We start from the raw sequence: 22,878 nt of genomic DNA on the forward strand, positions 1-22,878 counted from the left end.
GCAGAGTGAGGCCACATGTAGACTGGAGGAACAGCACTTCGTAATCTGCTTGGGTTACCAACCCATCAGTATGAACATTGAATTCTTAATTAGATAACCTCCAAATAACCCCCATGCCTTTTATCTTCCACACCCCCTTCCTCCTCTGCCATGCCCCACCTGGACTCCCACCTATTTCTCCCATCCCCCTCCACTCCAGCTACTTTCCTCCCTCGAGCTTCGCATTTTGCAACTCGTCACCCTGTCTCACACGTTCTGTTTATATCATAAAAACCCTATCAAAAAAACCCTCACCTGTGTTCAGCTATTGTACTTTGTCATGCCTCTACCCACTTCTAGCTTTCTTCTCTCCCACTACAATCAGTCCGAAGAAGGTGAATCTTGAGGTTCTTGAGAATCTTGAGGTGAACATTGAATTCTCCAATTTACGTACAGTGCCTTCAATAATGTTTGGGACAAAGTCCCATCATTTATTTATTTGCCTCTGTACTCCACAATTTGAGATTTGTAATATAAAAAATCACGTGGTTAAAGTGCACATTGTCAGATTTTATAAAAGGGTATTTTTATACATTTTGGTTTCACCATGTAGAAATTACAGCTGTGTTTATACATAGACCCTCCATTTTAGGGCACCATATTGTTTGGGACACGTGGCTTCACAGGTGTTTGTAATTACTCAGGTGTGTTTAAATGCCTCCTTCATGTAGGTATAAGAGAGCTCTCAGCACCTAGTCTTTCCTCCAGTCTTTCCATCATCCTTTGGAAACTTTTATTGCTGTTTTATCAGCATGAGGACCAAAGTTGTGTCAATGAAAGTCAAAGAAACCATTATGAAACTGAGAAACAAGAATAAAACTGTTACAGACATCAGCCAAACCTTAGGCTTACTGAAATCAACTGTTTGGGACATCACTAAGAAGAAAGAGTGCACTGGTGAGCTTACTAATCACAAAGGGACTGGCAGGCCAAGGAAGACCTCCACAGCTGATGACAGAAGAATTTTATCTATAATAAATAAAAATCCCCAAACACCTGTCCGACAGATCAGAAACACTCTTCAGGAGTCAGGTGTGGATTTGTCAATGACCACTGTTCGCAGAAGACTTCATGAACAGAAATACTGGTCTGAAGAAGGGCTTCGGCCCGAAACGTTGCCTATTTCCTTCGCTCCATAGATGCTGCTGCACCCGCTGAGTTTCTCCAGCATTTTTGTGTACCCGCAAAAATAGATTGACAGGTTACAGTTTGCAAAGATGTACTTAAAAGAGCAACCACAGTTCTGGAAAAAAGGTCTTGCGTAGATTAACTTATATCAGATTGATGGCAAGAGCAAAGTATGGAGGAGAGAAGGAACTTCCCAAGATCCAAAGCATACCACCTCATCTGTGAAACATGGTGGTGGGGTTACAACTGCTAATGGTGGTAGCATAAAGAATTCTGAAGTGTATAGACACGTTCAAACAAATGCCTCAAAATTCATTGGCCGATGTTTCATTTTTCAGCAAAACAATGATCCCAAACATACTTCTTGAGTGGCCAAGTCAATCACCCGATCTGAACCCAATTGAGCATGCCTTTTATATGCTGAAGAGAAAACTGAAGTGGACCAGCCCCCAAAACAAGTATAAGCTAAAGATGGCTGCAATACAGGCCTGGCAGAGCATCACCAGAGAAGACACCCAGCAACTGGTGATGTCCATGAATCGCAGACTTCAAGCAGTCATTGCATGCAAGGGATATGTAACAAAATACTAAACATCACTACTTTCATTTACATGATATTGCTGTGTCCCAAACATTATGGTGCCCTGAAATGGGGGGGACTATGTAGACCATGTAGAAATTACTGCTGTAATTTCTACATGGTGAAACCAAAATGTAAATGATAAATAAATGATGAGTCTTTGTCCCAAACATTATGGAGGTCACTGTAAATCATCTCAACCCCCTCATCCCCATGTCCCACCTGAATAAGCACCCATTTCTCCTCTTCAACATATATTCCTTCCCCTGGCATCAACAATTGGCACTACTTCTATCCTATCTCACACCTTTTGCCATTTCATCTCTGGTCTTTGTCCAACCACCTGCATATTAAACCTCATCCTCTACCCCTAAACCGTATCCACCTCTCACTTGCCAGGCTTTGTCCCGACCCTCTTCCTTTCCAGCTTACTTCGCCCCCACCCCCACCCCACTGCTGAGTTACTCCAGCACTTTGTCTCCTTGTTTTGTGAACCAGCATCTGCAGTTCCTTGTTGAACCTTGTCTGTGTTCTTAAAGGCCAGTGTGAGTGTATTTTCACATGTGGTTACACCTTACCCTAGTGCAAGAATCAAGTGTTACTGTTTTAACAATCAAAATGCTGGACGAGTCAAGGATGATCAAGAATGGGTCTCACCCCGGTCACTCCCTCTTCTCCCCTCTCCCATCAGGCAAGAAGTATGGATGTATGAAACACACACCTCCAGATTCAGGAACAGTGTCTTCCCAGTTGTCATCAGGCAACTGAACCATTCTATCAACTAGTAGAGAGTGGTCCTGAGCTACCATCTACCTCATTGGAACCCACTATCTGTAATCAGACATTACTGGGCTTAATCTGGCACTAAACATTATTCCTTTTATCAAGTTTATCTGTACACTCGATGGCTTGTATTGTCTTTCAGCAGACTGGTTAGCACGCAACAAAAACTTTTCACTGTACCTCGGTACACGTGACAATAAACTAAACTAAGTAACTAAGCTACACTAGCTCAGCTTGACCGTCTTGTTTCGAAGGCACATAAGAGTGTAAAATTGTTCACTGCAGCTCCTTCTTTGTGCATCACCAGACTAATTTCTGTGCATTGGAAAATGATGCAAATAATTGGATTTCGGGACAAGTAACTTTGTCTAAAACAGGAAGAAGTCTAAGGAAATTTTTGGTTGTAGGTTTCCGTCTAAGTGCTTAGACTGGGTTCTCAGTTACTCAAGTCACAAACCCTGGGGTAAACAATAGCACTCCACCTGATATGAATGAATAAGTTTATTGGCCAAGTATTCACATACAAGGAATTTGCCTTGGTGCTCTGCCCGCAAGTGACAACATGACATAGTGACAGTTAGGAATGACACATAAAACATTAAACATTAATAATAAAACATTATAGATTAAACATGTGAATTAAATAAAATACCAGAGCAAAAGGAGGCAAATAGTCTAAGGGAGAACCTCACGCTCTATGGTAGTTTGTTCTGCTCAACATTATATCATTTTTACCTTCCAATGTATGAAAATGTTAGAGACATTATCAGAGTTCTGCTAAATACCAATATTCAAAAGATTTAGTTTTTTTTTAAATTTAGAGACAGCGCTGAAAGAGGCCCTTCGGCCCACTAAGACTGCGCCGATCAGCAACCCCCGCACACTAACACTATCCTACACACACTAGGGACAATTTACAATTTTACCAAGCCAATTAGCCTACAAACCTGTACATCTTTGGAGTGTGGGAAGAAACCGAAGCACCCAGAGAAAACCTATGCGGTCACAGGGAGAACATACAAACTCCGTACAGACAGCACCCATAGTCAGTTTGGTTTATTGTCACGTGTACCGAGATACAGTGAAAAGCTTTTATTGCGTGCTATCCAGTCAGCAGAAAGACAATACATAATTACACTCGAGCCATTTACAGTGTATAGATACAGGGTCAGGATCGAACCCGGGTCTCAGGCGCTGTAAGGCAACTCTACCATTGCGCCACCGTGATGCCCACATAGATGCTGAATATTTGTTTACACAAAGAAAGTCATATTCTCTATCACCTGAAAATAGCAGTGGTACTTTATTACGCGACTTAAACTGACCACAGTTGACTCTTAAGTAGCAAACAGTTTATTTTCTCTAGCTCGCCTATTTCTGTTCTTAGCTAATCCTTGAAGTCTACCCTCAGACTGCACTATGTTGGAGAGGGTAAGCAAGAAAGGCCTTTACGCCATTGTTCACAAGCAAGGTATTTGTATAGAAATGGCTTTACTTAATGGAACCGATTCACAGTTATTGCAACCAGAAGCCTTGGCGCTGAATATATCAAGAGCAAGTTTATTTTATTCCACACGGTGGAAGACAGGGCTGTAAATTATCCATTCAACCAAATAAGCGTTCTTTCACAGCAGTGTACAATTCCAGATTACAGCCTTCCATGCTTCAGAATACACAAGCACTCCCTCAAATATACTGCCAGCCATGTACACATACATACTGCATAGCACATTTAACTGAACTAAAACGAACAGAGGTAAACTTTCCATCTTGCTGCTTTTGTGTACATAATGCAAAATAGTAATTCAAATCTAATTCAACTAATAAGTAAAAAGCAGTTTTGAAACCAATACACTCTACAACGATAAGTCATGAACATTTATTTTTCACACTATGTTTTAAATCACCTGCAAATGCAGTTAAATAAACATTATTGGTTAAGAATACTGGATTGCTTCCAAATTATGATAAATAAGCAGTGCTATCTTCAAGGCATCATAAAGACAAGTGAGAATGTTTTTGTGCCTGTATATAGCAATGTTACAAAATTTTGAGATTTTAAAAATCAAGTCTGTAATTTATCCCATCAGATAAAGCATAAAAATAAGTTTAATTTGACACCTAATTCACTTTCATATCTCAAGTATTTAAAAAGTTATGGCCATTTTCATACTGGGAAATGAGCATCTTGTTCCCTATTGATTTTCTATGGACATAACAAAAAAGCTGTGATCGTGAACAGTCAAAAGCCCATAACTTTCTTAAAAATTAAGAGAACTGAATGAAATTTTCAGTTATCATAGATTGAAGCATTCTGAAACAAATATAAAATAATCTTACTTGGATGACCTGAAATTAAAGCATATAATTAGTTAGTTACCTAATTGTAGCTAATTTCAGACTTCAATTACTAGATCTAAACATCTATCCATTTCTTAATAAATGATTAACATTTTTAAATAGCCTAAATGTCCAAATAATAGTCACAAATAATTCACAATAAAACATGATTTTTAAATCTCATTTACATTAATTTATAGGCCAAATGGAAGGAATTTAGTGTTTAATTGCTGTAAATAAATGCCCATTTAAATCAGCTTTCCAGTGGGTCCCTGTGGAACGCGCTGGTTTAGAACGTTCACATTGCGGTAGATTTGTGCCCCAAATGCCGAGAAAAATACTGCGCGATATAATGGGCCCAAATTGAGCTACTCGCAATATTAAACTTAGTATAAAGGGATCTTTAGAAGCCCTTTTTAATGTAAAAATATACAACCTAACTTCTGCTATTTGCTTTATGAGACCCTGCGGTTGCTGGCGGTCGCGGGTTTAGAGATTGATTTTTAAACTACTATAACTATTATTCAAGGCCTTTAAACCTAATAATAGCTTTTGCGACGGGGTCTTCCAGCGATTTTTCGTTAATAATTAACTAGGCTGAACATTTTCGATTGGAACAGCTTAGAGAAAATCGCGTTTTAAACCCGCCCCCTCTAAACGGCGCCAAAATCGCGCACACCCTCAGCAGCAGATCTTCAACGACGCTTCAGGTAGGCTTTGCAACATACCTACTGTATATAGCGGGGTGACAACAAAAATATACTGTTTGCAGAACCATACGAGAAGTGTATAACCAGACTGGCTAACATAAAAACACAAAGTATAAAGAGCCCATTTGATGCAGCACAAAAGTGTTATTGTGATTTTCTTTAGGTTTTGGGTCCAGCCACCACTATTTAATATGCCCAGCAGCTAAAAATAAAATCCCTACTTGTTTAATAAACCACTTAATAATACCTTTAAAACGATGGAATTCAATACATGAGCTCATATGCTATAGGTGGCTTTTGCCCAACAGATTTTACTAATAAAACAGAGCAGTTACGAACACTTGTTTACCAAAAGAAAGCTTTTCTGTCATGTGTCTTTACTGTTACGGAAAATCTAGATGAGACACCAAGGAGTTTGCAGATGGTGGACAAGATCAAATTTTGCTGATTTTAGCACTAGTTTTCATTAATTGCTCTACAACCTTTAACAAGCACACTTCACATTTGTAGGAGACATGTGCCTGCATTTGCATGTAAAAAGTTAGACATGTGATTAGATTCAGAGAGGCATACATAGTCAGAGAGATACAGTGTGGAAACAGGCCCTTTGGCCCAACTTGCCTACACTAGAAACATAGTAAATAGGTGGAGTAGGCGATTCGGCCCTTCGAGCCTGCACCGCCATTCAATATGATCATGGCTGATCATCCAACTCAGTATCTTATACCTGCTTTCTCTCCATACCCCATGATCACTTTAGCCACAAGGGCCACATCTAACTCCCTCTTAAATATAGCCAATGAACTGGCCTCAACTTCATTATGTGGCAGAGAATTCCAGTGATTCCGTGTAAAAAATATTTTTCTAATCTCAGTCCTAAAAGATTTCCCCTTTATCCTTAAACTGTGACCCCTTGTTCTGGACTTCGCCAACATCGGGAACAATCTTCCTGCATCTAGCCTGTCCAACCCCTTAAGAATTTTGTAAGTTTCTATAAGATTCCCCCTCAATCTTCTAACTTCTAGCAAGTTTCTATAAGATCCCCCCTCAATCTTCTAACACTAGTCCCACCTGCCCCGGTTGGTCCATATCCCTCTAAACCTGTCCTATCCATGTACTTGTCTAATTATTTCTGAAATGTCAGGATATTCCCAGCCTGAACTACCTCCTGTGGCAGCTTGTTCCATACACCCATCACCCTTTGTGTGAAAAGGTTACCCCTCAGACTCATTTTAATATTTTGCCCTTCACCTTAAACCTATGTCCTCTGGTCCTCAATTCACCTTGAAGAGATCGGGTAGACTTCCCAAAATGCAACAAGACACATTTCTCTGTACACAATGCCATCAACCATTCCTCAGCCCACCTGGCCAATCGATCAAGATCCTGCTGCAATTTTTGCACAACCATCTTCATTATCTGTAAAACCATCCACTGTGCCTTCAGCAAACTTGCTAATCTTGGCATGTACAGTATGTTCTCATCCAGATCATTGATATAGATGGCAAACAGTAATGGTTCCAGCACCGAACTATGAGGCACACTACTAGTCACAGGCCTCCAGTCCGAGAAGCAACCTTCCACCATCACTCTCTGCTTCCTTCCATGAAGCCAATTTTCTATCCCCACGGAAACAGGCCCTTCAGCCCAACTTGCCTTTACTGACTAACATGTCCCATCTGCCTGCATTTGGCCGGTATCCCTCTAAACCTATCTTATCCATGTATCTGTCAATGTTTTTTATTGAATGTTTTTTATTATAAGAGGAATAGGACGGGATTTCAAAGCCTGAGCTTTGAATAAAAACATGAGAAAAGTGAAAATGAAAAGAGATATGTTCATAATTTAGAACCAAGCAACTGTGTCGGTTTCGTGTGCACTTAGGTTGTTCTAAGGATATTTATTCTTGGCCAAAATCAACTAGGTAGATTTTGGTTTGTTAACCTGAATACAGTGAAAGTTAATTTGTTACAAAAAGGAATCTCAGTTTTAAAACGCAGCCAAGGATTGACTTCATCGTCAGGTATATGTGACAACATTGGGAGCTATCCTGTTGCAGCATTTGATTACAGGATTATTTTAACCTACAATGTAGTTGAATGGTGAATGTAAGACCAGTGTTTGGCTAAATGGCATTACAGTGCCGTTTCTAACTTGCCTTTGCATGTTCTCATTGACAACGGGCTCCTTGTGTCTTTAAGTGCTTACATTGGACGGACCCAGCATCTGTTTGTTATCAGACTGGCAGCTTGAAAATAAATCCAGTTATAAATTTTATCAGCTGTTGGTGGTGGTGGGATGGGGTGGGGGGCAGTCTTGCTCTGCTGAAACCTACTCTGCTTCATTGACTGGGAATGAAAAGATTCAGCTGAAATGCAAGAAAAAAAGATGAAGGAATCTGGGAGCCATTTGTGGGTCAAGCTCTGGTAATGAAATGATTAAATTGAAAAGTTGAAGCATGTGGGTTGGTTATAAATGTTAAATATAGAACTCTCCTGGCTGGTGTTGACTGTCATGCGTCCAAGATTTTGAGTATGCCATTCACATAGTTTCATTGCGACTACCTATTCAGTTTAATTTTTTGTTTATAAGGTGGTTTGCTTCACATCGTGCCCTTTTGAGAGTAGTAATTGCTTTTGCAACCTTTTCCGATGGTTGCTTGGTGGTGATTATAACTAATACATGATTAAACCAGGATGCTCTTCTAATTGTAACAGAAGGGAGTAAAACGTTCATTTGTTGCCTCAGTAAACTGATGCCAATGGAATGACACACAAAGGAGAAGAGTGCTGTGCAGTGCATGTACTTGTGGAAAGTTTTCTAATTTTGCTCTGCCACTTAGTCATACAGCATGAAAAGAGGCCCTTCAGCCCAATTTGTAGGTCAATCAAGATGCCCCATCTATGATCGTCCCATTTGATTGAATGATACTCTATTGTCACATGTAGGTATAGTGAGATTCTTTGTTTGCATACAGTACTAGTATGTAAGAGTTGCCATATAAAGGGTGCCAACAAAGTTACAAGAATATTCAATATAGTCCCTCTTTCAGATCCCCCACCTTCCCATGCCAGGTCCCTCTTTGTTCTCGGCACCCCCTCCCCCCCTCCCCCAACTCCAGGTTCCTCCTTGTCAGCGGGTTCACCAGCAACCGCCGGGACGCACACTGGATCATCCTCGGCCAGCCGCCGGCACTCAAGTGGGCGATGTCTCTCTCCGACAGCCTTCCACTCTTACCGACAGCCCTGCTCGCTCACCGATGTCTCTCTTCTCCTCGCTCAGTCAGCAGCCAGGCCCGGTCCTGGCCCAATATCCACCCGCATTTGGCCCAATATACCTCTAAATCTTTCTTATCCATGTACCTGAACCAGAGTCTTTTGGCCTCAATTACCTCCTCTGGCAGCTTGTTCCATACATCTACTACCCTCTAGGTGACCGTATTAAATCTTCCCATCTCACATTAAACTATGGGCTTTCCTTCTGTTTCCCCAGACCTAGGATAAAGACTTTGTCCATTCACGCTATCCATTTTTCTCATGATTTTGCACATCTCTGTACAATCATTCCTCATCCTCCTGCACTCCAAGAAATAGTCGTAGCCTGCCCAACCTCTTCCTATAGCTCAGCCTCTTAAATCATGCCAACATCCTCGTAAAGCTCTGCATTCTTTCCAGCATAATGACATCCTTCCAGTTTAGTTTATTGTCACTTGTACCGTTGCGTGCTATCCAGTCAGCAGGAAGATGATACATGATTACAATTAAATCGTCCATCATGTACAAATACAGGAGAAAGCGAATAACATTTAGTGCAAAATAAAGTCCAGTAAAGCTCGATTAATGTTAATCGAAAGGTCTCCCATGAGGTAGATAGTAGCTCAGGATCACTCTCTAGTTGTTGATAGGATGGTTCAGTTGCTTGATGACAGCTGGGAAGGAACTGTCCCTGAATCTGCAGGTGTGCGTTTTCACACTTCTGCATCTCTTGCCTGATGGGAGAGACGAGAAGAGGGAGTGAGCGGGGTGAGACTCGTCTTTGATTAGGCTGTGGCCTTGCCGAGTCACATGGTGTAGATGGTCAACGGAAGAGAGGTTTCTGTGATGGTCTGGGCTGCGTCCACAATTCTCTGCAATTTCTTGCGGTCATGGATGGAGATGTTCCCAAACCATATTGCGATGCATCCTGACAAAATGCTTTCTAGGGAGCATTTGAAGAAGCTGGTGACAGTTGTTGGGGACACTTTGGCCTTCAGAAGCCTGCTAAGAAAGTAGAGGTGTTGGTGTGCATTCTTGGCCATTGCTTTGATATGGCTAGTCCAGGTTGCTTGTGATATTTACTCCTTGCAACTTGAAGCTTTTAACCAACTCTATTTTGGCACCGTCAATGTATGTACTTCACTTCCTGAAGTCGATCACTATCTCCTTTGTCTTGCTGACGTTGTGAAAGGTTGTTGGCTTGACATCAGGTTACAGCGTTCTCAATCTTCTTCCCGTGGTCTGTCTCGTCATTACTTGATATCAAGCCCACTACATTGGTGTCATCTGCAAATTTGTAAATTGAGTTTGATTTGTACTTGGCTGCACAGTTGTGGGTATATAAGGAGTAAAGACGGGGCTGAGTACGCATCCTTGCACAGCAACCACCCACCTTAACTCCTCATTTGCTTTTGTATCCATTCTGCTCTAAGAACATTCAGTCCATGGTCTCCAATCTTGACCATGTATTTATTAAGTGACAATTCAAACGCAATTATTTTGGGGGGAAAAACTGCTGTAAGGGTGGAGATTAAGTTAATCTCTGAATCAGATTATGGCAAAAAGATTAGGCAACAGCAAAAACAATCCAATAATCCAAGAAGGATATGGAGGACAGTGAGATCAGTATGGTAAATACTAATATACACAAGATAGACACAAAATGCTGGAGTAACTCAGCGGGGTAGGCAGCATGTCTGGAGAGGAGGAATGGGTGACGTTTTGGGCCGAGACCCTTCTTCAGACTCGTCAGAAGAAGGATCTCGATCTGAAACGTCACCCATTCCTTCTCTCCAGAGATGCTGCCAGTCCTGCAGTTCCTTCCTACACATACTAATATACAAGGGCAGTTTGAGATTGAGGAGGAGGAGATGTTGGGGCTCTTATAGAGCTTTAAGGCAGATACATCCCAAGACTTGATGGGATTTATGCCAGGTATTGAGAGCCAAGAGGGGATTGCAGGAGCCAGATGAAGATCTTTGCATCATCTCCAGCCACATGCGAGGCCCAGAGGACAGGAGGGAGAGCAGCTAATGTTGTTTCTTTATTTAAGAAAAGTAGAGAATCGAGGGAATTATAGGCTGGCAAACCTCATGTCAGTGATAGGGATGCTATTGGGATTGGGAGAGGATTCTTCGGGATAGGATTTACTTCCATTTGGAAGAGAATGGGTTAATTAGGGGCAGTTAGCAGGGCTTTATACACAGAAGGTTGTGTCTTATTAACTTGATTGCATTTTTTTGAGGAGGTAACGAGGGTGATCGATGAGGGTAGGGCGGTGGAAGCTGTCTACATAGATGTTGTTTTAGCAAGGCATTTGATGAAGTCCCCCATGGTTGGCCGATCCAGAAGAATAAACTGCACGGGATTAATAGTGACTCGGTCGTATGAATTCAGAACTGGCTTACTGATAGAAGACACGGGGTTGTGGTGGAAGGACAATATTCAGGCTGGAGATATGTGACCAGTGAAGTTCCACAGGAATCTGTGCTGGGTCATCACCTGTTATTTATATATATATATATATACATAATAAGATTACATTACTGAAATTTAAACTTAACCAAATTTTATCGGTAAGAGTAATAAGATTATTCCAAATTACAAAACAGGTACATTTCGAATTTGGTGACAAGCCACATAAACACAAGCCACATAAACACAAGCCATATATTATATATATATATAAATAACTTGAATGTAAACATGGACGATCGAACACTATGAGGAAGACTGTCAAGGTATGCAGCGGGATATAGATTGGGCTACAGAAATGTGTGGAGAAATGGCAGATGGAGTTTAATCCAATGAAGTATGAGGTGTTATACATTGGGAGGTAAAACAAAAGGGCAAAAAATACAACTAATGGCATGAATTTTATCAGCATTGATGTACAGAGCGATCTTGGAGCCCAAGTCTACAACTTTCCGAAAGTGACAGCACAAATGGATAGAGTCGTAAAGAAGGCATATGGTTTGTTTAGGGGCATGGGGTATAAGAGTTGGAAAGTCATGATGCAGCTTTTCGACTTGGTTAGGCCACATTTGGTGTATTGCATGTAGAACCCATTTCATGAAGGAGGCTTAGGAAAGGATGCAGAGGTGGTTTACCAGAATTATGCCTGGATCAGAGGCTATTAGCTGCAGGGAGAGGTTGGACAGACTTGGATTATTTTCCCTAGAATGGCGGAGATTGCAGGGAGACCTGATAGAAGTATATAAAGTTATGAGAGGCAGATAGAATAGGCGGTCAGAACCGTTTACCCAAGATGGATAAATAAAATACTAGAGGCCATAGCTTTAATGTGAGAGGAACAAAGTTTAAAGGATATATGCAGAGCAACATTTTTTTGTTACACAGAGGGTGGTGAAAGTCTGCATTGCGCTGCCGTTGATAGTCAATAGACAATAGGTGCAGGAGTAGGCCGTTCGGCCCTTCGAGCCAGCACCGCCATCCAATGTGATCATGGCTGATCATCCCCAATCAGTACCTCGTTCCTGCCTTCAAACCCATATCCCCTATCTTTAAGAGCCCTATCTAGCTCTCACTTGAAAGTATCCAGAGAACTGGCCTCCACCGCCTTCTGAGGCAGAGAATTCCACACTTACAACTCTCTGTGAGAAAAAGTGTTTCCTCGTCTCTGTTCTGATTGGCTTACCCCTTATTCTTAAACTGTGGCCCCTGGTTCTGGACTCCCCCAAAACCGGGAACATGTTTCCTGCCTCTAGCTTGTCAAACCCTTAACAATCTTATATGTTTCAATAAGATGCCCTCTCATCCTTCTAAACTCCAGAGTGTACAAGCTCAGCTGCTCCATTCTCTCAGTATATGACAGTCCCACCTTCCTGGGAATTAACCTTGTAAACCTACGCTGCACCCCCCCAATAACAAGAATGACCTTCCTCAAATTAGGGGACCAAAACTGCACACAATACTCCAGGTGTGGTCTCACTGGGGCCCTGTACAACTGCAGAAGGACCTCTTTGCTCCTATACTCGAGGCAGATACAATAGTAACATTTAAGAGACTTAAATGTAGGCATAAAGATATGCAGGAAATAGGGTGGAGGGGGGGGGGTGGGAGGAGAAGATAAATATTATGGCAAGGTAGATAAGAGATGATCTTCTGAGAGATAATAATTATTAGTAGGAAGGAATTGCAGATGCTGGAGTAACTCAGCAGGACAGGCAGCATCTCTGGATACTAAAGAAGTGTCCCAACCCAAAACGTCACCCATTCTTTGCCTTTTGGGTCTACCTTCGATAATAATGATTATACTGGTTGACAATAATGTAGTGTATGGGAACAATATTGTAGTATACAGGTAGACAATAATGTAGTGTACTGGTAGAAAATGCTAGATCAAAGGGAACATCTTCTACACCATAAACTATAAGTGGCTGGGATAAAAAACAAATGCCACAACTGTTAAAAAACTAGACGATATAAATAATGTACAATCCGGAAATCACAGTGAAACAGCGCTGCCATGCAGCTGCGGCTCGCCTGCAGTCCGTCTGTCTTTTTCTTTTTTTTTGGTTTTCTTTTGTCTTGTTGGACGTATGTTTTAGTTTATTTTTAGTTGTGTATGTGTGGGGGGAGGGGGAAACTTGTTTTAGTCTCTTCCTTCGGGGGGATGTGACCTTTTCTTTATCGTATCTCCGTCTCCGCTGAGGCCTAATCGCGGTGCTGGCGGCCTCCAACTGGGGCCGACCTCGAGGCTCCAGAGGCAGAGCCAAGACTCATCATCGTGAAGCTGGCCGACTTCGGGGCTGTGGTGGCGGCCTGACTTCGGAGCCTCAGAGGCTTCGGCCGCTGGCCCAGTGGACGACAACATCGGGAGCTCGCAGGTCCCAGGTTGGTGACCGATTCTCCGAAGCTCCCGCAACAGCTTTGTCAGCTGGACTGGAGGGTGGCAGCTTCGTCCGCCCCGGGCCGCGGAGTTTGAACCGGCCCGTTCGCGGAGCTCGGATTCGGTCGCAGGATTTACCATCACATGCCGGGGGGCCCAACATCGAAAGGCTGGATCGCCTCAACGCAGCGGGAGAACAAGGAAGGAAGAGACAAGGACTTTAAGACTTTGCCTTCCATCACAGTGAGGAGGTGTCTGGTAGACTCACTGTGGTGGATGTTAAACTGTGTTCATTGGGTGTTCTGTTATTTTATTCTATGCCATGACTGCAAGTTACGTAATTTCGTTCAAACTAAAGGTTTGAATGACAATAAAGGATACTTTGTACTTTTAAATTGTGTCAACTTATTCTTACATTATTACCATTCCTATTGATGATTAAGAACTTTACAACGCTGAATTTCTCTGTAACTTAAAAATTCTATTTTAAAAGTGTCAGGAAGAACACAGTCAAACAGTGACAAAACACACTTTGCAAAACATAGCAATTAACATAAGCAACCAAGTAGTGATTCTGGTCAGTAATTCAATTTTGAAGTAGTTTCAAAGGAAACTTAAGACACCACCAGAAACCATTGTTTACATTGCTAAGATTAAATTCCGTAATTATGTGTGTTATAGAATGTATTTTATTTGGTATTTACCTGTGATTTTGTACCCGTAGGCGGCTAGTTGACCTGCCATGTATTCGCCATCTGAATTATTATGTGAACAACCCCAAGTCTTCACCCAAATTTTCTGTGTTCCAGGAATAACACTGCAAATATTTTTTTAAAGTAATGAAAACAATAATTAAACTCAAAATTTCAAATCATTATACTAAATGCCCCCGAACGTACATAGATAATTTTCTATTTCTGGTCACATTAATATTAAAAAGATAATCTATTAATAATATCAGTTGTAGCAACACCATAAATACAATCACAAAAACATCCTTTATGTGCAAATTCAACATGCAAAAGTTGATTAAACTACCTATTTGAATGGTTTGCGATTATATCAATGCGCAATGATCAGTTTTTGTTACTTTCAGTATTTTCACTCAGTGACAATGGAGAAATATTGATATATTACCAAAAAAGAGTGGTCTATAACTTAGAAGGAAACTTAAATGAAAATGTTCCCATGCACTTTATCTTTATATTTCGGCAGAGGTGAAACACTGAAATCAAAAATCCTATTGGTGCACATTCGTACAATCACATGCTTTAAAGCTGTACAATGCAAAATGTAGACAGTGTAGATAGACTATGGTCATGATGGAAGTGGTTAACTTTTAAGGTGATGAAAAGAGTATATTTTCAAAACACCTTCAAAATTATTATTGGAGATTAGCTCCTTATTTCTCACATGTTTTGTGGAGGACCAAAATGATTTAAGGATTTAGGAGCGCAGACATACTGCACACCAAGCTCCAACCTGCACTTATAGTCAGTGTATTTACTTAATTTCCACTTTAATTTCCGATTAAATGGTAACCAAGAGAATGCTGATACTGTGATTATAAAATGGAAAAGTAAAATACTTTCCAGGATAGAACGACAAGAAGCCATAACTTTGAAGGATAAAGCTTAACGGAAATATGAGGAGCAAGTTATTTTTGTTTTTTCGGTGAACACTTTAAACATGCTGCAAGGGTGGTGGTAAAGGTGGATATGAAGGTGGTATCTAAGACGTCTGCATAGGCATGTGAATATGCAGGGAATGGTGGAATATGGATTGTGTGCCAGCAGATAAGATTTATCTTGGCATCATGTTCGGCACAAACATTGTGGGCCGAAGGGCCTGGCCCTCTGCTCTGCTGTACTGTTCTTTGTTCTATGAAATAATCCAGAAGATTGGCCTCCAATAAGCTTTAACATTTTGCTTTGCCTTGGTATTGCTCCTTTCAGTGGTGTCGTCCTCCATCCAGTTTGCCGTTACCACCATCCCCTACCTATTTTAAAAATACAAGTAGTTCTGCTGTAATGCCATAGTTCTGAAGAAACCTTGTGATGTAGAAAATAACACAATTATTATTTCTCCTGTTAATAAGGCAGAAAATACATTTATACTTGGGAACTTGGTATGGTTAAGGGAGATGTCTTGAGGACACTCCATATTACAGTCAATGAGATGCTGGACACGCTACGACATATGAAGATATGTATGTATGTATGTATGTATGTATATAGATGTATGAAGATGTGTATATATGGAGAGGATATCTCCACGAGTGGGAGAGTCTAGGACCAGAGTTCACAGCCTTAGAATAAAAGGATCTACTTTTAGAAACGAGATGAGCAGGAATTTATTTAGTAAGGTGTCGAATCTAGGAAATTCTTTGCCACAGACGGTTGCAGAGGCCAAGTCATTAGGTATTTTTAAAACAGAGATTGAAAGGTTCTTGATCAGTAGGTGCCAAAGGTTATGGTAAGAAGGCAGGAGACTGGGGCTGAGAGGGAAAGATAGATCAGCCTTAAAAGATAGATATGACTTAATGGTGGAGTAGACTCGATGGGCCAAATGATCTAGTTCTGCTCCTATGACATGAACTTATTACCTTTTTTATCCCCCTGCAGGATTTTCAAAAACAAAAAGGTCTTGCCAATAACGTTAAAATTATTTTCGTTATTGCAAGCTGAAAAAAGCAAAGGCCTTATGTAGCACTGTTTAATACAGCATCATTGCACAAGTGTCAATGGAAATAATTGCTTATCAATTTCTGTGTAGAAAGGAACTACAGATGCTGGTTTAAATCAAAGATAGACACAAAATGTCAAAGTAACTCAGCGGGACAGGCAGCATCTCTGGAGAGTAGGAATGGATGGCGTTTCGGCTTATCAATTTCAATGGTCTCTGCGGTGAAACTGACAGACTGTGTTCTTAAGAGGCAATGGTATCTGATTGCTGTGGTGAGTGGTTGCACAGAAACATATTATTTAGACTTTCTGTATTTTTCTTCTGCTTGTCAATTTCCAAAGTAACTTATAAGTGCAAATCCTGATCGAAACCTTGCTATAATCAATGAGGCCAGCATTATCCAAAATGCTCCCAAATTCATTGCTCGCATTATATCTAATTTGTGATATGGAAACTTGCATTATAGCAGAACTACCTGGAGTTTGCACCTTGCCATTTCTCTGCCCCATTCTTTATAAAGAGCAGTGTACATACTTATTTCAGATTCTACAGAATTTGGATAGAACATGGGACATGGATAGAACATTGTCAGTGGTTATTGAGAATAGACATGAAAATGGCATTGAGAGGGAAAGATAGATCAGCCACAGTTGAATGGCGAAGTAGACTTGATGGGCTAAATGACCCAATTCTGCTCTGATAACTTATGAACATATACGTGACTAAATAGATCAAGTATCTCTGTGGACATATATCTCACAATGGATTGCAGACCATCAAGTGCTCAGAATTTGTCTCCTTTTAATCTCTTTAATTTCTCTAGTACTGCTCTGCTAAAATGCACTCTTCCATAACACGAGTCATGAATAAGGGAACACTGATTGCATTACAAGAGCCGAATGCATTATAATTATATTTTGACTGGGAACGAGAGAATCACTTAAAAGTTACTTTGGAAACTGGGATCTTTAAAACGTTAGACTTTGATCTATGCAGAAAGGCTAATTGATTCAAGCAAGTTAAGGAAAATGGCCGTTACTGTTAAACAGGGAATAAGAAAAATGCCAAAAAAAATCTTATCACAACCACAAAATAGTTTATTGGAAATTGTAAAGCGCTGACATGCCCCAAGAATTCAAAATGAAATTGGACGAGTTCCTCTGAATGGCTACATGTTTTTTGGGGGCATCAAGTCAAGAGTGTTTATTGTCATATGTCCCAGATGGGACAATGAAATTCTTACTTGCTGCAGCACAACAGAATATGTGAATATGTAAACATAGTATATAATGGGGGAAGAGAAAAAAAAAGTTCAATAAATAACAAATATAGTGCAATAATAATAGTCTTTTGTAGTTCAGAACTCAGAGCTTATTTGTTGTTGTGTTTAATAGCCTGATGGCTGTGCGGAAGAAGCTGTTCCTGAGCCTGCACGTTACAGTTTTCAGGCTCCTGTACCTTCTTCCTGATGGCAATGGTGAAATGAGTATGGGTCTTTGATGATTTTGGCTGCCTTTTTGAGGCAGCGACTACGATAGATCCCTTCGACAGTGGGGAGAGTCAAAGCCGGTGATGGACTGGGCAGTGGTCACAACTTTTTGTAGACTTTTCCGCTCCTGATCGTTCAAGTTGCCGAACCAGGACACGATACAACCAGTCAGAATGTTATCTACCGTGCACCTGTAGAAGTTTAGGAGAATCCTCTTCAACATGCCGAATCTCCGTAATCTTCTCAGGAAGTAGAGTCGCTGATGTGCCTTCTTTATAATTGCATCGGTGTGCTGGGTCCAGGCAAGATCCTCGGAAATATGCACGCCCAGGAATTTGAAGTTTTGACCCTCTCCACCATCGTCCCATTGACGTGAACATGATTGTGGGTCCTCATACTTCCCCTACCAAAGTCCACAATCAGTTCCTTGGTCTTACTGATGTTGAAAGCCAGGTTTTTGTGCTGGCACCATTTGATCAGTTGGTCGATCTCACTTCTATACTCTGACTCGTCCCCATCTGTGATTCGTCCAACAACGGTGGTGTCGTCAGCGAACTTGATGATGGAGTTTGCACTATGTCCAGCTACGCAGTCATGGGTATAGAGTGAGTAAAGCCGGGGGCTGAGCACGCAGCCATGCGGTGCTCCTGTACTGAATGTTACTGAGGATGAAGTGTTACCACCAATTCAAATAGACTGTGGTCTGTGGATGAGGAAGACAAGGATCCAATTGCAGAGGGATGCGCAGAGGCCCAGTTCCGTGAGCTTGGTAACCAGCTTGGAAGGGATGATGGTATTAAATGCCAAGCTGTAGTCTATAAACAACAGCCTGACGTAAGTGTTTTTATTGTCCAAGTGGTCCAATGCGAAGTGGAGAGCCAGTGAAATTGCATCCTCCATTGACTAGTTGTGGCGGTATACGAACTGTAGTGGGTCGAGGTTCTTGTCGAGGTTGTAGTTGATGTGCACCATAATCAACCTCTCAAAGCACTTCATCACCACAGACGTTAATGCCATTGGTCAATAGTCATTGAGGCACGTCACCTTACTCTTCTTCGGCACTGGTATTATTGATGCCCTCATAAAGCAGGTGGGAACCTCAGACCTCAGAAGTGAGAGGTTGAAAATGTCTGCAAAGACTCCCGCCAGTTGGTCTGCACAGATCTTGAGAACTTGACTGGGTATACCATCAGGTCCAGGTGCTTTCCGAGGGTTCACCCCCCTGAAGGATTTTCTAACGTCGGCACTGTGACTGAGACCTTAATACCATCAGGGCGAATGGGGGCTCGGGAAGGCACATCAGTGTTCTCCCTATTGAACCGTGCTTAGAACGCATTGAGCTCGTCAGGGAGTGATGCTTCACTGTCGTTTGAGCTGCCTCCTGATTTTGCCTTGTGGGAGATGATGGCATTTAAGCCCTGCCACAGTTGCCGGACATCCGTCTCATCCTCCAGCTTAGAGCAGAAGTCCCTTTTAGCCTTTTTGATGGCCTTACCAAGGTCGTATCTGGACTTCTTATAGACCTCTGCATCGCCAGACCTGAATGCCCAAGATCAGGTCTTCAGAAGAATGCGGATCTCATGGTTCATCCAAGACTTCTGGTTAGACAACACTCGGAAGGTTTTTGTTGGAATGCGGTCCTCCACACATTTGTTTATGAAGTCTGTAACCACTGTGGCGTATTCATTCAGGGGCGTTGCCGAGTTCCTGAACATTGCCCAGTCTACAGACTCCAGGCAGCCTCCCCCGACCAGCTCTGTACAAGCCTCACCTCTGGGGCTTTCTTCAGTTGCTGCCTGAATGGTCGGATTTTCCGAAGTGAGGGCGAGGGATAGAGCGATAGGCGTCTTTGATGGTGGTGTAGCAGTAGTCGAGGGTGTTTGATCCTCTGGTGCTGCTGGAGACATGTTGGTGGAAGTTAGGGAGCGATTTCTTCAGGTTGGCTTTGTTGAAGTCCCTGGCAATGGTGGCAAACGCCTCGGGGTAAGCCGTCTGGTACTTGTTGACCACGGCGTGCAGCTCCTCCAGTGCCAGACGGATTAAACAAATAACGGATTAAACCCATTAAATAGTCTTCTCTTGAAATTTGACTGATCCTCGACAATTCCCCTGAACATTCTCAACTAGTATACTTTTACTGAAGAATTACTATCCCTTTCCTCAGAGATGCTGCCTGACCCAATTAGTTTCTCCAGCATCTGTATCTGCAGTTTCTTGTTTCTAAATATTTTTGTTCAACCTTTCTGGATCATTTGGTGGAGGATATTACATTCACTACATTTAAAACACATTCTACAGTTCAGCTGTCCTTACTTTCTTTTGGTTCATATTATCTAGTTAAACCCTTGGTTTTAGTTAAACACTAAACTTTATTTTTCTGCTGCAAAATAGTCTAACGGGCCTGTCCCACGAGCATGCGACTCCATGCGGCAAGCGCGACCTAAAAGGCCTGTCCCACGAGCATGCGACTGCATGCGGCAAGCGCGACCTAACCAGAAGCGGGGGCCGCACGGAGGTCGAGTGAGTGACATGAAGTGCGAGCGAAGTCCGCGCGTGACGTATGGTATCGAGGCAGCTGCGGGCCGGCAGGCCTTTGCCGTGCGGAATTTTTTAACACAGTCGATTTTCGGAGCCCCGCGCGATGTCGGGACCAGCTCCGCACAACTCCATATGGCTCCGGCGATCGAAGTGGGACCGGCCCGCGAGGCCGTACGGCTCAAGCGACCACGTTAGGACGCTCGTGCCGCATGGAGTCGCATGCTCGTGGGACAAGCCCTTTAGGTCGCGCTTGCCGCATGGAGTCGCATGCTCGTGCGACAGGCCCTTAAAGCATTCAACAAATATGTTGTATTCCCTCTGAAGACAGACACAGCAATTGTATCAGAAATTGAGAAAATCCCAAAACAATTTGTGGGTGGCACAGTGGCGGTTGCTGCATAACAGCGCCAGACACCCGGGTTCGAACCGGTCTACGGGTGCTATCTGTACGGAGTTTGTACGTTCACCCAGTGGCCTGTGTGTGTTTTCCGAGGGATCTCGGTTTCCTCCCACACTCCAAAGACGTACAGGCTTGTAGATTAATTGGCTTGGTATAATATATAGAGTAAATGTGCGGGGATCATTGGTCAGCATGGTCACTGTGAGCTGAAGGGTCTCTAAACTAAAATAAACTAAATGAAAATCTTCAAATAACAAAAAGAAAGAAAATACTGGAGAAACGAAACAAATTCCCAGAACTGGATAATCCCAAACCCAAGCTTTTTAGAAGAGATGGATGCAGAGAAATCTACACATTCATTGGGAATTTCTAAATTCACTGATTCTGGAATAGTTCCAGCAGACTAAAATATAACAAATATGAGAGCCACGGTGTAAGAGACGGGGGGGGGGGTAAAAGTAACTGATTATCCAAATTTCTTGCTTTTTTTCCCTCCTGTTTTCATTACAAAAACTTTACTCTCACTAGTCAAGCACCACCAGAAATACAAGCAGATTTGGGGTTGAATAAAGAATGGGAGGAAACAGTTAAATTAGTACGGAAGCATTTACTATACGGTTCCACGTGTTACTGTAATGGATTCCCACCTTCCCAATGGCAGTCGCAAAGCCACCTAGCCAACAGCTTCCTGCTCGGTCTGTCCTACTTGAATGGTGCCAGTAAATTTAACATTTTCCAATTCACTGGGACTCCTCCAAAATCTTCAGAATTTTATTGGATTATACCCAATACATTCCCCATCTCTGATTCTGCATCCTTACGACCCAACCATAGGTGAAAGCTATTATATCTGAGGATATGTTAGCCGTTAGGGGCAATGGTAGAGTTGTTGCCTGACAGCGCCAGAGACCACGGTTCAATCCTGGCCATGGCAGTTGTCTGTACGGACTTTATACGTTCTTCCCCCGCAACCTTCGTGGGTTTTCCCCGGGAGCTCCCGTTTCCTCCCACATACAAGTTTGTAGGCTAATGGGCTTGATAAAATTGTAAATTGTCCCTAATGTGTGTACGATAGTGTTAATGTGCAGGGATCATTGGTCGGCGCGGATTCGGTGGGTCGAGCTTCTGTAACCGCACTGAATCTCTATCCTAAACATGAGCTCCCATTAATTTGTCAAGCACTTTTTCATCTGGCAATTAACGAGTTTAAGCTCTTCCCTTCCTGTACCTTGTTGATAAACTTTAATTATTGGAACATTTTCAATGTTTTCCACAGCTTCTATAGGAGAATACTTGTTAAGCCCACCAATGACTTCCTACCATCATTATTTCTTAGGCCCATTCAAAATAATTCTACGTCTTGCATTGCTGAGCCCATGTCAGTTTAGAAGGATGAGGGGGGTTCTTATAGAAACATATAAAATTATAAATGGACTGGACAAGCTAGATGCAGGAAAAATGTTCCCTATGTTGGGCGAGTCCAGAACCAGGGGCCACAGTCTTAGAATAAAGGGGAGGTCATTTAAGACTGAGGTGAAGAAAAACGTTTTCTCCGAGAGTTGTGAATTCATGGAATTCCCTGCCACAGAGGGCAGTGGAGGCCAAATCACTGGATGGATTTAAGAGAGTTATATAGAGCTCTAGGGGCTAGTGGAGTCAAGGGATATGGGGAGAAGGCAGGCACGGGTTATTGATAGGGGATGATCAGCCATGATCACAATGAATGGCGGTGCTGGCTCGAAGGGCTGAATGGCCTCCTCCTGCACCTATTTTCTATGTTCCTGTCATTCCTTACCATCTCATCCTTGAACAGAACTGCCTGACCCCATTTTCCTTTTGCCTATACAGGTGCACAACCTTTTATCCGAAGATCCAAATAACGAAAACCTCCGAATAACGGACATTTTTTCAGTCCTTGAAGAAAGGTCCTTGAAAACGTTCACCGAGGGCGGCCCGCAGAGGTGACAGCGGAACCTCCGGTCGGTCCTCGAAGAAAGGGGAACTAAATCCCCATTCATAAAAGAGAAGGTGAGGGTATATTGCGCGGGAGGATTAATAATTGACAATATGCTGCTGCCTG

At 42.2% G+C, this 22,878-nt stretch overlaps 1 protein-coding gene across 3 annotated transcripts in view; it reads right to left on the reverse strand.

Annotated features, from left to right (window-relative positions):
• cdkal1 (CDK5 regulatory subunit associated protein 1 like 1) overlaps positions 1-22,878 on the reverse strand; it is a 553,618-nt gene that overhangs the window by 524,191 nt on the left and 6,549 nt on the right. For all 3 annotated transcript variants that reach the window (XM_033013633.1, XM_033013634.1, XM_033013635.1), the window contains exon 3: positions 14,391-14,503. In XM_033013633.1, coding sequence (XP_032869524.1) covers positions 14,391-14,503 — 113 coding nt within the window. The remainder of the gene's footprint in view (positions 1-14,390; positions 14,504-22,878) is intronic.

The sequence above is a fragment of the Amblyraja radiata genome, chromosome 2, assembly GCF_010909765.2.
Source record: "Amblyraja radiata isolate CabotCenter1 chromosome 2, sAmbRad1.1.pri, whole genome shotgun sequence".
Taxonomy (NCBI): Eukaryota; Metazoa; Chordata; class Chondrichthyes; order Rajiformes; family Rajidae; genus Amblyraja; species Amblyraja radiata.